Source organism: Gracilinanus agilis, chromosome 2 (genome assembly GCF_016433145.1).
Source record: "Gracilinanus agilis isolate LMUSP501 chromosome 2, AgileGrace, whole genome shotgun sequence".
Lineage (NCBI taxonomy): Eukaryota > Metazoa > Chordata > Mammalia > Didelphimorphia > Didelphidae > Gracilinanus > Gracilinanus agilis.
This window is the reverse complement of record NC_058131.1, coordinates 538,949,123-538,963,850: the sequence shown is the minus strand read 5'-3', so window position 1 is coordinate 538,963,850 and position 14,728 is coordinate 538,949,123. Positions and strand designations below refer to the sequence as shown.

The 14,728-nt window shown below is 39.6% G+C and overlaps 1 protein-coding gene across 1 annotated transcript; it reads right to left on the bottom strand.

Annotated features, from left to right (window-relative positions):
• Positions 1-9,677: 9,677 nt before the first annotated feature.
• On the bottom strand, positions 9,678-11,309 carry CHRM5 (cholinergic receptor muscarinic 5). The gene has a single exon (XM_044662232.1). It carries the CDS (start codon positions 11,307-11,309, stop codon positions 9,678-9,680), a length of 1,632 nt encoding a protein of 543 aa, XP_044518167.1.
• Positions 11,310-14,728: the final 3,419 nt, after the last annotated feature.

Genomic DNA, 14,728 nt, shown 5'->3' with positions numbered 1-14,728 from the left:
TTTACAAAAAACCCTTACCTTCCATCTTGGAATCAATTCTCTGTATTGGTTCCAAGGCAGAAGAGTGGTAAGGGCTAGGCAATGGGGGTCAAGTGACTTTCCCAGGGTCACACAGCTAGGAAGTGTCTGAGGCCAGATTTGAACCTAGGACCTCCCATCTCTAGGCCTGACTCTCAATCCACTGAGCCATCCAGCTGCTCCCAAGAAGCATCTTTAAAAGCAGCTGCAACTTCCTTTGAGAAGTAGTTCTTCAGAGTTTGGAGTTCAAGTTCAAGGCTGGTGAAGAATCTGCTTTGTGGACCTGAGACTCTGAAATTTGGTGAGACTGTTCTTGAATCTCTCCCTTTGAACTACCATGTGTAAGTGTTAAATTTAATGGTTTGGCTACATATATGAAAATTATAAATCTTGTATTTATAAAAGAGGTGAAAAATAGAGAAATACATAAGGATAGAGAATGACATTAACCTATCTAACTAAATATTGTTCCAGAACTTGGCTCAGCCAGGATTTGTTAACCTTCAATCAGAATTAAACTATCTCCAGAAAATAGGAAGGGAAAACCAGCTCTCCACTCACCCAAGACAATGACTGGAGCTGAAGGCAACTCCTGAGGCTGACTTTCTTCTTTGAGTTGATCTTCTTCTTGAAGCCGACTTCCTTCTTAGAGTGACTCTCTTCTTGGAGTTCACTCTCTACTAGCCTCCACCAGATTCCTTCACCAGCCTCCCTCCTCAGAGATTTTCATGGTTTTTATGGTGGTTTTCTGTCCCTTCCCCTTTTCAGGGGGGCCAGTCACAGTTTCCAAATTGTCTGAGTTCTCACCTTTGGAACCACACCTTTCTGAGTGTGTGAACTCTTAAGTTTTTGGCTTGTTCTCACCTAGCATCAAGTAAGATGTGAACTCACTAAGTGGTTTGTGAGCTCCTCAGCTCTTAAGTTTCTGGCTTGTTCTCACCTGGCATCAAGTAAGGTGTGAACTCACAGAGAACCAAGAATTCCCTTTCATACATGTGGGTGAGTGAAAAAGTTGACTTCTTTCCTGATTTTCTGGAGAGACAAGTCTCTGGAGAGGCCCCTGTTTTGGAGAAGACCTCATGGCTGGAACCCTTGCTTAGTTTACCTCTGGGCCCCCATTTGCTGGGACCTCTGAAGCCCTGCCTGGTTGGAACTGGGCCAGAGTAATCATCTACCCTCTTTCTCTCATAACCCTTGCTTTCACTCTTTCTCCATTTGTAAATAAACTGTCATAAGTCATTCTGATTTGAGTAATATATTTTTGGTGACCACATTTTTATATTTAGTTGAACCTTAATTTTTTTTAACTCTTACAGTAGCCAAAGATGGATTTTGTAGTTAAAGATGAACAGAATCCTGGGGAACCCATAGATCATGCTCTGGAGAGACAGGTACAAGGAAGAGGCTTAGCTGGATGCTAATCTTGATCAAAGAAGTCTTATTGTAGGTCTAGTCCTAATTCAATCACTGCTGCCTTTGTTCCCATACCTAGATAGGCATTTACTCTCTTGGACCAAATTAATGGCCTATACTAGTTGGTGGGAGGAAGAAAAGATGCTGAGGTTCCCATCCTCCAACTTTGAGTCTTGAGAGCTCTGTCACTATTCCCCTGCCTCCTCCCCACAGCCAAATATCCATAAAAATAAGAGATCTCAGATCTAAGATCAGAAGTGATGGCAATGGATATAAATTCTTATTCTAGGAATTTATGGCTAAGAGACCAGTTAAACTGAAGATCTAAACAGAAAAAATCCTATTTAGTGATTTTCATTCTTTGTTTTCAGAGAAAAACATCCCAAGTTTGCCCTAGAGATGTGTAAGTTTTCCCTAAATCTGTGGTAGATCCCCCCATCCATTTAACTTGAACAAATATGTAATGAATTAGAAACCAGAAAAGCTGCTTTTTTCCTACTTTCTTTCCTGGGTTCCTTCTGTGAGAGTGAGCAGACTGGTGAAATGTGTGAGTATAGTGTACTCTTCTTGTTTATAAGACCTTTTTAGCAGAGTAGGAATGGTGGGGAAGAAAAGGCACCAACTTATTCTCCTTGTACCAGCTAATAGCCCATTGCTGAACTACTTATTCTGAGTCAGAAAAATGGTGTGAGATTTTTAAAAAAAACAACAAAAACCTCACTCAAACAGTGACAGATTTTGTGATTTAATACTTGGCCACAGCAAGGGTAGGAAGTACCAGTAGATACCCATTCTAATTTGTCTATCACTTATTCTTGGTGATCATCATCTGGAGTTCTCACTGAGACCTGATATAAAAAAATAACTCAGTATGATGTGCAGGGTAACAGAATTTTCCTCTTTGAAGGTGAGTCTCTGGTCCATGGTCATATTAGAAAATTGGATTGGAGGAGAGAGAGTTGGCTTAGAGCGGAAATCTCCCACTTGCTTCTCTTTCTCTCTTGGGCTATTAGTTTTCTTGTTTTTGTAGCTCAGAAAAACTGAGTGGCCAGGGTGGATGTGAACACCTTCAGCAACTTCTTTCTGCTATGGATCCTGTGACAATTGTCAATTCCTACTTTGTCCCTCTAGATTCTAGAACATGCGAAGAACTTTCAGGATAAGAGTAAAGTGCCTTTACCTTTGACTCTGCATTCAAGCTGCACTTTGCCAGTTTCTTATCATCAGTATTTCAGTACTGAAAAGTCCTTGGTCTGGAGTCAAAGAACTTGGATTCAAATCTCTCTTGTGATGCTTACTTCCTGTATGACCTTCGCAAGACATTTATTTAATCTCTCTGGGCTCCAATTTCTTTATGCATAAAATGAGGAATTCAAACTGGATAATATTATCTGCACTCTTTTGACTAGACTCCATCATGGCCCCAAGAAACCTCTTAAGCAGCAAACTCATCATCTTGTGAAACTGTATTGGCTTTAGTACTCTCTGTTCCTTTGACTGAAGGGCTCAAAGGTAAAGCAAAGAACTTCTCCCAGGGCCCCTATTTATTTATTTATTTATTTGTTTGTTTATTTAGGTTTATTTATTTATTTAAAATATTTGTCCATGGTTACATGATTCATGTTCTCTCCCCTTCCTGGAGCTAACAAGCAATTCCACTGCGTTATACATGCATTATCACTTGATACCTATTTCCATAGTATACATTTTTGTAAAAGAGTAATCTTTAAAAACCAAAATCCCAAATCATATACCCAGGCCCTCTATTTAAAGAAGACTCAGGGGCCAGCCATCACTTCATTTTCTACCAAATGCATATCTTTGGATTAGACTGCATCATGTTTCCGTATTGGGTACCTTCCCTTTTCATCCTTCAACTTCACTCTGTGTTGTCTTTCCCCATTAGACTGTAAGCTCCTTGATGTCAGATTATTTTGTTCATTTGTATCCCCAGTGCTTATCATGATGCCTGGCACATAATAGGCCCTTAATACACGTTTATTGACTGCTTATCAAACTAAAGTCCTGGCGAGGACTAGATGTGGTCTGACTGGTGCAGAAAACAGTGGGACTATTTGCCCTCTCATTTTGGATCATATATGTATATCGATTAATATAGCTGATAATCACATTTTGGTTAAATCAAAAGCTGAGCATGATTCTTCATACATATGGAAAAAGGGGTTGTAAATGGAAAAAAGTCTTCCTCTCTCTAAGTCTAACATTCTAACTACTATGCCATCTAGATACATTATAATCCTATCGCCTGTATGTGACAGTCAGAATTTCCCTACCAAGAACAGAGACAATGACCTCTCTTTGTGGAACCTTACTAAGATGTAACAAACTTGAGCCCCAAAAATGTAATTGTGGTTGAAAGATTTTGTGCCACAAGACTCACCAGTGTAAACGTATTTGGCTGAAAGTTAAGTCCATTCAGTAGGGTTCAGCCCATTTTTTTTTAATTCTCATAATCATAGTGTCACACCTCCAGTAAGGATAATATTATGGAGTTCTACCATTAGTATATTGACTGTTCAATCTCTAAAATGGCCTTGTCCTTCTTGGTTTTGATGGGAATGTTGGGTAGAGTAGGTCTTTTTCCCCATTGGCCTTCTTCTGGAGTGGTTCAAGCACTCCTAGCTGGTCAGCTTTGTGTACATTGCCTTATGAACACATATGTCACATATGAGCTTAAGAGGTAAAGGAACATGTTTTGCCTTAGACTTATTTGTACACTTGGATACTGAACCCGAAGCCAAAGTGTGCTTCTAATTGTAACAAAATAAATGCTTACTAATGATTTGATGTTTCTATCATTGTAAATTTTGTGAATGGGAACTCAAGGAAAGGGGATTTTAGAAAGGAACATTCCATCGACAGCCCTTTCCAGTATGAGGTTTCTTTCTTGATATGCTAACTCTGTTTTCTTTTTTGTTCTACTTTGGGGTGTGTGTGTGTATGTGTGTGTGTAAATGTTGTCTCTGCCATTTGATTGTAAGTTCCTCAAGGGCAGGGACTGTCTTTTGCCTCTTTTTGCATCCCTAGCACTTAGCATTGTGCCTGGTACATAGTAGGCACTTAATAAATAAATGCTGATTGATGCTTCCCAAACTTCAGAGCATGTTTTGTTCAGTTTTGTTAAGCTCTGAATATCTCATTTGGTGGTACAAGGATATGAATCGGAGTAGATGTAGCTGGTCAATTGACAGGTGGGAAAGGAATTTAATTGCTTTTCCTTTTTTGGTATTAATTGTTTAAGGCACAAGAAGAGGAATAGAAGGCTAAGTCAACCACTTCTTTACTTTCCCAAGCAAATTTACCAGATGTTTTATGTATTCCTATTAAAACATTAGACTGTTTCATTTGTCTGAGTAACACATGTCTGAGAAAACAGAGAATCTACTTCCTCCTCCTGATTTTTAACTTTGCAAAACGAGTGGAAGTGAAGAATTTTGTTAAGAATGGGGTCAGTGCTATGAGTTGCTACCCTGTACAGAGTCTGACTAGCTTCATCTCTCCCTTCTCAATAAAGACCAAATTGTTCAGACGCTGGTAACACTGAGATTAGGGAGTAGACTGTGTGAAGTGATGGATAGAATGTAGGACTTAAGAGTCAGGAAGACCTAGTTTCATATCCTCCCTCGGACAGGTGTTAGTTATGTGACTATGGCTCTCTCTGCCACTTTTTTTCTCATCTATAAAATGATTGGGTTGGATTCAAAGATCTCTAAGGTCTTTTCCAGCTCTAAATCTATAATTTTACAAGGTGGACAGCTGCTTAGACTGTCACATGGAAGAGTGTGAAACAAGAGTTGTCTTTTCATCTGACTTTTTAATAGATAAATATTATTTAAAGTTTAGGAAATTATATTCTCTAATACATGTCAGAATTTTGTGATAAGCTGTATGAATTCAGATAAAGTCTGAAAGGCTTTGTGGTCAATAAGATACTAGGGATATGATTCTCTTGCCTAGAACACATATACGTTATCCTGGATGGGCAATAAGTGGTCAGATAACTAAGGTAGGGTATTGAGGGCTTTGTCCCAAGAAACCAACATTTAGAGGGTACTGACAGCATTTGCAGTCATTTAACAGTAGAGAAAACTTATAGTGCCTTTAAGTGCTTTCTCTCCTCCTGGTGGCTGCACTATACATAAGCTCCTCTTCAGCCTAGACCCTTCCCTCAAACCTCATGGCCACTTTCCAGTGTCCCACAAAATCCTGACCCCATTTCATAACACTTGCTTCAGATAAAAAAATTGCTAGTTACTGCTCCTTTGGTGATGGGGTGTAGAAGGGATTCTTTTAGTGAAAGAGAGGGTAAGCCACATACTTTGGGGTAAGGATCACCTTTCAATTTAGCCTTCCCCCCAAAACTGCCACCATACAAATGGAGAGGTTGAATCACTAGTAAATGACCTCTCAAGCAGGCTCATGGCCACTTTTTTTTTTCTGAGTTCAATCAACGACTGTATATTTGCTCAAATGTCTCCTTTTTTCCTCCCCAGAGCAAACATAATGGTACAGTATAAGAAAGCAGTTTTAAAAAACAACAACAACAACAGCTCACTTTCCTTTGCTATAATTTCAGTTATTTACAGTGGACCCCTGAGATCTGGTAAGCTAAGTTCCAGATCTTTAGCAGCAGAGAATGAAATACAGACTTCACAGTAACACTGAGCCAAACATCAGCAGGTACTTTACAAGAAAATCACAATGAGGGATAGAGCACAGAGGTCAAGATGTTTACAGAGCACTGGTTCTGTCAAAAACTAACCAAAATGATCCCCCTCAAAAAAAAAGAAAGCAAGCTATCCTCAAGCAATATACTACCAAATCTGCAACCCAAATAAAAATAAAAGCCAAGACATTAGCAAGGAAATAGCTTCTAGTCAAGGGCTTGGAGGACTGGGTACATCTTTTGCACTAAATACATATAGACTTGGAGTTTAGGGTCTGTAATACTTAAACTCTGAATCCAATCCCTCCCCATTTCCTGATGTTGTTTTAGTGTAGTGAAGATTACTTGTTCTAAGGACTCTTAACGGGGGACCTGCATCAAGAAAGTCAGGTTTTCCCTTGTTGGTCACTTTTTGTTTTTTTATTTTGCTCATGCAAATCACCAAGGCTTGCTGCCCTTTCATGAGAACCACTGAGAAATTCACTGAGTCATGGAGAAAGTTCTGAATATCATAGAAAGACAAAAGGGGACAGTGTGGGGCTCTTGCTAAGAATCAGCCCCTTAATCTCATAAAATACATGTTAAAAAAAAGTACCAATACTCAGCCAGATTCGCAAAGTAAATGGTTTGTCTTTGTGCCTTCCGACACTTAGTACTTTGGTTCCCCTGCTAAACCTCTCTCCTTTGTTTCAAGCACCCCAAATCACCCAATACTCTTATCTAGTCAAGCTTATGAGAGGTATGGGTCAGCGTTGTTTCTTTATTTCTCCTTTAGCTTTCTGACCTTTTCCTTTCTTTAGTATCTTTTTAAGCCCTTACCTTCCATCTTAGAATCAATACTGTGTATTGGTTTCAAGACAGAAGAGTATTAAGGGCTAGGCAATAGAGGTTAAGTGACTTGCCCAGGGACACACAGCTAGAAAGTGTCTGAGGTTATATTTGAACCCAAGATCTCTTCTTTCTCAGCCTGGCTCTCAGTCTACTGAACCACCTAGTTGCCCCCTATAACATATGGTGTTTCACCCCCAGCACCTCAACTTTTTATTTCTTTAATACTGTAATTTATAGAATTGCCAACAGAATTGATGTAAAAAAAATAGCTAGCAGAATATAATGGAAAATGAAAAAAGGAGGCCTGGGTTTGAATCTCATTTTAGACACTAATTTAAATAGCAGCAGACAGCACTTGAGATTTTCAAGTGGATTACTCTAGCTATGGGACTTATCATTTAACCTGAGTCTCAGCTTTCTCATAGTGAATTGGGAATAATGAAATTTATACTGCCCACCTCATGGGATTATTATGAGGAAAGTACTTTGCAAACCTTAAATCACTTTAGAAATGAGAGTTATTATTCCTGCTATTAAGCTGGAGATGATTTAGAAACAGTTTTGGTTTGATTTTAGTAACTGAACAATCTTTTCATTGAAGTGTACATATTCCTATTCTTCCTCTGTGTTAGCATAGATCATCACATTGGGATGTGGACTTTCATTTAAAAGGTGAATTTTTTCACTCTCAAATACTAAAGATAGATTAAATAGATCCTGATCTCCATCTACCTGTAGATTCCTTAATTTAAGACATGAACGTGGACAGGGAGTGCCAATATTATACTTGAGGGAGGTTTTGCAGTCACCTATGTGGTCTAATTTATTGAGGGACACTAGGAAGATTCTCACTCACCTCCAAATATTTGCCTATTCAGGTATCACATGAACTGAAATTCCACCATCAGAACTTACTTACTTTAGAGAGATTTGTCTTCTTCTTCTTGAATATAAACACTTAGAGAAAATCTAACATTTCAAATCATCTGTACCTTGAAAACCGAAATTGTCTTTTGTCCTTTTTTTCTGGCAGGGTATTTCTCCAGAGTTTAGCAGTATTTCTGGAGCATAGTGGGCACTTAACAAATGTTTATGGACTGATTGACTGATAGCATTTTTTTTAACCCTTACCTTCTGCCTTAGAATCAATGCTGTGTATTGGTTCCAAGGCAGAAGAGTGGTAAGAACTAGGCAATGGGGGTTATGTGACTTGCCCAGGGTCACACAGCTAGGAAGTGTCTGAGGACAGATTTGAACCTAGGATCTCCCGTCTCTGGGCTGACTGACAGCATTTTGATGTGATATGGTTTATCAGTACTTTCAGAGAAAAATAGTACTCCCTTTATAGAATGAATGGACTCCCAAAGCATCTATTAATGGGGGCACAAAAAATAAATTTTAATTTCACAGTTTTGTCTAGGACTAAACCTGTGGAGAAAACAAGAAGCAAGACCTATGAAGAAAAGTTAAAAGAATTGAGATTCTTTAGCCTGGAGAAGAGAAAGTTGAAAGGAGAGCTAGGAATGATCTATACTCAGCAAAGGAATGTTATGCAGCTACTCTACACCTTCATTAAGAACAGAATAAGAATAAGTGGTCTTAAAATGTAGCAAGAGGGTAGCAGTTTAGGGGAAAAAGGAAACATTTCGAAGGACAAAGGATGGTTTAAAATAATAATTGTTGACATTTATACAGCACTTTAAAGTTTGCAAAGCACTTTATCTCTTTTGAGCTCCCCAAATCCTTGTGAAGTAGGTAATAATAATCTTTATTATTATTCCTATTTTACAGATGGGGAAATAGGTTTGACTTGTCCATAGTGATATAGCTGGCAAGAATTAAGGGCAGGATTCAAACTCAGGTCTTCCTGACTCCAAGGCCATCTCTGATACCATGTTTCTTCATCAAACAAAACAAAACAAAAGTAGGATGTGTAATTAAGGTATTTCTAATACCAAAGAAGAAGCCCTTCTAATGGTATGGTAATGACCAAGTTGGAGGCTCCTTCCCAGATAAAGAATTTTGATTTTTTACAAAGCCAGTTGTGAGGAATTAGGGACCTGTTTGGTGGACCCAAAGAAATTACTGTGTATCATGGAACTGAAATGCAAAGTTTCATTTGGATTATAAGAACATGAAGAAACAGCACAGTGCCAGGCACATTGTAGGTGCTCAACAAATACTTATTGATTGATTAAGAAAAATGAAGAAATACATTCTTATCAGCAAGTTAAATACTAGTCCTGTTCACTCGGGATGCTGACTTCTATTTCATCAGGTTTCATTGGTATGAGGTACTCAATATGTATATATACATTGCACATAACCCTATGGAATGACCCAAAGAGGGGTAGTTTCTGATTCCTTTTATCCACAGCCTATAGTAATCTTGGCTCATTGTGTAACCCCCAAATCAACATAAATGGAATCCTTCTCTTCCAAATAGTTACTCAGTTCTTCACATCAGTAGCCCCTCTGATGGTAGCACAGATGCCTTGGTCAGGCACCTTAACTATGGCCAAGGGTGGTCCATAGAGAGTCTCAGCAGCTGCTGGTATTCCTTCCAATCTCAAGGCAGGTCCCTCTTGGGCCTTTGTTTCCTTTGAATTCATTCTCAGATAAATAAAACGACACTTTTATTTTTGAAGCGAAAGAAAGCGAATGTGGCAGGCCCATCCATTCCAGAAGGTCCCATCCATAGTAGCTTTCCAGGAGTGGAGCTGCCACTTCATGGCATCTTGCTGTTCCCTTGCCAATACAGCTTCTCCTCCACCTTTTTCTTCTTCCACCGGCAGAGGAGCAGCATCTTAAAGGTCTTCCTGAAGGTTTTGTTGCAGAGAGCATAGCAGATGGGGTTGACAGTGCTGTTCACATAGCATAGCCAGTAGCCCAGGTGCCACAGGGTGACGGGGATACACTTGCTACAGAACGTGGACACCAGCACCATGATGTTATAGGGGGTCCAGGTGATGATGAAGGCCAGCAGGATGGCACTCAGAGTCTGGGCTGCTTTCCTCTCCTTCACTAAGACCATTCTCTTCCTCTTGGTCATTTGGTTGCTGAGATTGGAATCCATGCCTTTTGTGGAAGGTTCCTTGGATACAGGGACTGAGCAAGGTATGATCTTCACCTTATGACAGCCATTATTAGCATCCTGGGTTCCATCAGCTTTTACCACCAACCGGAATTTGTACGCCACACATTTTTGACTCTTGGCCCCACGGATGGTAGTTGGGGACAGAAAATACTTCTGGGTCTTGTAGTTATCATTCACCAAAGTTTCCTTGGCGTCTGCAGCACCGAATTCTTCTTTTGGACTTTCCTTTGCCTTGGTCTTATAGGTCACTCTGAAGGCTGCCTCCGTGGTGGGCTTGTCCTCATCCTCCGAGGAAGCGTAACTGCTGCAAGTGGTAAGCTGTTCGTCCTTGACCCAGTCACTGTTGGCATCCGTGGGCTGGGAAGGCTTCACTGTGGCGGAGGTGCTCCTGCTCGAGGATGACCAGGAAGCCTGGCATCTCTCCCTCTTGGCCCGGGTTGGCTGTGGGCAGCTGAAGCAGGACTTAAGCAGGGTCTTCCGTGTTGACTTGTTCATCTCAAATTCAGCCACAGAAACGGAACCCTGGAGCTCCGCCAGGTCCTTGGTGCGCTTCTCGGTTTCCCGGTAGATACGGCAGTAGAGGATGGTCATGACGGACACCGGGATGTAGAAGGCAGCGATGGCGGTGCCAAAGGTTATGGTGGGCTCAGAGAGGAACTGGATTTGGCACTCACCTGGTGGGACTTTTCTTTCCCCAACCAAATACTGCCAGCAGAGGATAGCTGGAGCCCATAAGATGAAGGAGATCAGCCAGGCCAGACCAATCATGATTCCTGCCCGCTTTGGAGTCCGCTTAGCCCTGTAGGTCAGGGGCCTCGTAATGGAGAAGTAGCGGTCAAAGCTGATGACCAGGAGGTTCATGACAGAAGCGTTACTTGCCACATAGTCCAGGGCGAGCCACAGGTCACAGGCTAGGCTTCCTAGAGCCCAGTGCCCCATGAGGATATAAGTTGTATAGAGGTTCATAGAGAAGATCCCAATGATGAGGTCAGCAAAGGCCAAGCTCAGCAAGTAGTAGTTGTTGACTGTCTTGAGCTGGCTATTGACCTTGAAGGACAGCATGACCAAGATGTTGCCTACGATGGTGCCCAGGCTTACTATGGCCGTCACTATTGCTATAGTGATGACTTCCCACAAGCTATGCTTTGATAGAGGCTGGTGATTTATTGGAGTGCCGTTGGCAATGGTTTCATTGGGGTAAGGATCTTTTTCCATTCTGGTGTGTGTATTGGAATTTACAGGTTCTGGACGGGTGACTTCCATGTGTCAATTCATTCTTAGCTTCTCAGATGTGACCTGTGGAGGGAGGGAGAGAGAGAAAGAGAGAAAGAGAGAGAGATCATGAGCTTCGTTCATTCCTCAATACCAAGCCTTCGCCATTCTCACCTTATTTTGTGGCCATGTTTCTGAATTCTCAAAGGCTTGGCTGGTAAAAGCTTCATACCCTTATTCTTTTTAGGGCTGGTCGTACCTATGGGATTGCTGCCCGTAAATGGTTCTAGCAGATAAGAAAGGAGAAAGACAAAGGAGCAGAGGAAAGGAAAAGGGAGAAGAGTGGATAGCAGTGAGCGGAATAAGGAGAGAACTTCACTAGATCATATTGTTTTCAAGGGCAGGTTTTATATCATCTCAAGTTTGGGCAAAATTCTGAGAAGATGGTCACTTTCTAGAAAATGGTTAACCCTAAGAAAAATGGTAGAGATGGAGTTTATTTTTGGTACTTTCCCCTCTCTCCTCTTCTTTGAGATCTCCTTTCTAATTTCTTCACCCTCCAAGTGCCCATCTTGCTCTCAGTTAATTTTTTCCTCGTGGCTTAATACACCTTAGGAGGTATTTGCATATCACTAGACAGCTTTAATTGTTAGAAAGTTTTCCCTGATATTAAACCCAAATTGGCCTTTTGGCAAATTCTTCCCATTGCTCCTATTTTTGCCATCTGGAGCTAAACAGAATAAGTTTAAATATCTCTCATTGCATCAAAGGATTTCCTACAACTTCTCAAGCATGCTCCCTCTGCTTTAATCTGGCTCTACTCATTTTTATTCCATGAATATTTACTATGCTCCTTACTACTCTGACACCTTTACTCTTTTTTTTTTTTTAATCCTTAACTTCTGTGTATTGGCTCCTTGGTGGAAGAGTGGTAAGGGTGGGCAATGGGGGTCAAGAGACTTGCCCAGGGTCACCCAGACCGGATTTGAACCTAGGACCTCCCGTCTCTAGGTCTGACTCTCAATCCACTGAGCTACCCAGCTGTCCCTACCTTTACTCTTATGCTAAACTTCGAGGGCCAAATCTAATTCCAATTCCTCTAGGAAGCCTTCCCTGATAACTCCATCCCTCACTGATCTTTCTTTTCTCTATTTTTTTTTTGGTAGCTGACAATAAACCATGATATTTATATACCATAATTTGTTCAGCTGTCCTCTCATCTTTGGGCACTCACTTGAACCCAAGATGGTTTTTTATTTTGTTTTTGTTGATACAACAAATACTGGTAAAAATATTTTGATGTGAGACATTTTTGCCTTTGGTTTTTTTTGGTTAGATATGTAGGGGTGAGACTGCTGGATCAAAAGATATGAACAGTTTAGGAAATTCCCAGAACAATTAGACTGATTCACAGATTGTGTGTGTGTGTATGTGTGTGTGTGTGTGCATGTGTGTGTGTGTGTGTGTGTGTGTACAATCTGTAATTAGAATTGGAAAAATCCCTAGAAATCATGGGTTTATAAGAGCATAGATTTTGAGATGAAAGGTGCTTTAGAAGCTACCTATTGCAACCCTTTCATTTTAAAGATAAGGACACGGAGGCCTAGAGAAATAAAGTGACTTTCCCAAGTTTATATAGTCATGGGACTAGAATCCAGTTCTCCTGGTTTTCATTCTGATGCATTTTTAATTAGATAGCACTGTTTCTCAAAACACACATATATCTATTAAAAAGCTTGTTGGTTCAGGTATAAATAGAAAGGGCAAATAGTTAGAGTTGGGCATTTTGCTTTAGAGACTTCAAGATAAGATTTTTTTTTCACATTTAGTTATGTGTAGGGGGACTAAAAACATTTTAATGCTTATGTCAAAAGATGCATATAATGTGTTTTTTTGTAAGTGTGAATTCTCTATTGACACAAATCATGATTCTGGATGTTGCTATTTTACATAAGTAAATATCAATGTTATAGAAATTCAGATTATATTCAGAAGTTACTAAAGGTAATTCCCCCCACCCCCAATATTAAAAAAAAATTTAGTTACATGTAGAAACAATTTTTGACAATTGTTTTTATGACATTTTAGAATTCAAGTTTTCTCTCTCCCTACTTTTCCCTCCTTCTTAAGACAGTGAATGGTCTGATATAGGTTATAGCTGTACTTTCATAGAATACATATTTCCATATTGCTCATAGATATATCACACATATCACACATTCAGTAGAAATCTCATGAAGTAAACATAGTGGAAGATGGCATACTTTGATCTGTACCCAGACGCCAACAGTTCCTTCTTTGGCTGCGAATAGTATTTTCATTATGAGGGTCTTGTGGTTATCTTGGAGACTTGTGTTGCTGATAAAAACTTAGTCTTTTACAGTTGAACATCATACAATATTTCTGTTACTGTATATATTGTTCTCCTGGTTCTGTTCACTTCGCTTTGCATCAGTTCATATAAGTCTTTCCAGGTTTTTCTGAACTCATCCTGCCCTTATGGTGTAATAGTATTTCATTACAAGCTTATACCACAATTTGTTCATCTATTTCCCAAATGATGGATAAGTCTTTACCCCTACAAAAAAGAGTTGCTAAAAATATTTTAATACAGGTAGGTCCTTTCCTCCTATCTCTGATCTCTTTGGGATACAGAACCAGTAGTGGTATCGCTGGGTCAAAGGTTATGCATAGTTGTTTTTGTTTGTTTGTTTGTTTGTTTGTTTGTTTGTTTTTTTGAGCCTTTTGAGCCTGGTTCCATATTGATCTCTAGAATGGTTATATCAATTCCCAGTTCTACCACTAGTGTATCAGTGGGCCAATTTCCCCACATCCCCCCCAACATTTATTAATTTCCTTTTTAGTCATGTAAGTGAATCTGGTGGGTGTGAGGTAGCATCTCAGAGTTGTTTAAATGTGCATTTCTCTAATAAACAGTGACTTGGAGCATTTTTTCATATGACTATGGATAGTTTAAATTTCTTCCTTTGAGACTGTTTGTTCATATCTTTTGACCATTCTTCAATTGAGTATAGTTTTTCATTCTTATAAATTTGTCTCAGTTCTTTATATATTTGAGAGAGGAGCTTTTTGTTAGAGATACTTGGTTTAAGATTTTCCTCAAAATTCTAATCTTGGTTGCATTGGTTTTATTTGTACAAAACCTTTCTAATTTAATGTAATCAAAATTACCTATTTCATTTCCCCTAATATTCTGTCTTATTTATTCATAATTTTTCCTTTATCTATAAATCTGATGAGTAAATTTTTCCATGCTTCCCTAATTTGTTTATGGTGTCACCCTTTTTTTTCTAGATCAAGTTCATTTTGACTTTCTCTTGGTGTGTGGTATAAGATATTGGTTCATGTCTAGTCTCTGCTATACTGCTTTCTAGTTTTCCCAGTAGTTTTTGTCAAATAGTGAACTCTTTCTCCAAAAGCTTGGATATATACAAATTGCTATGCACATT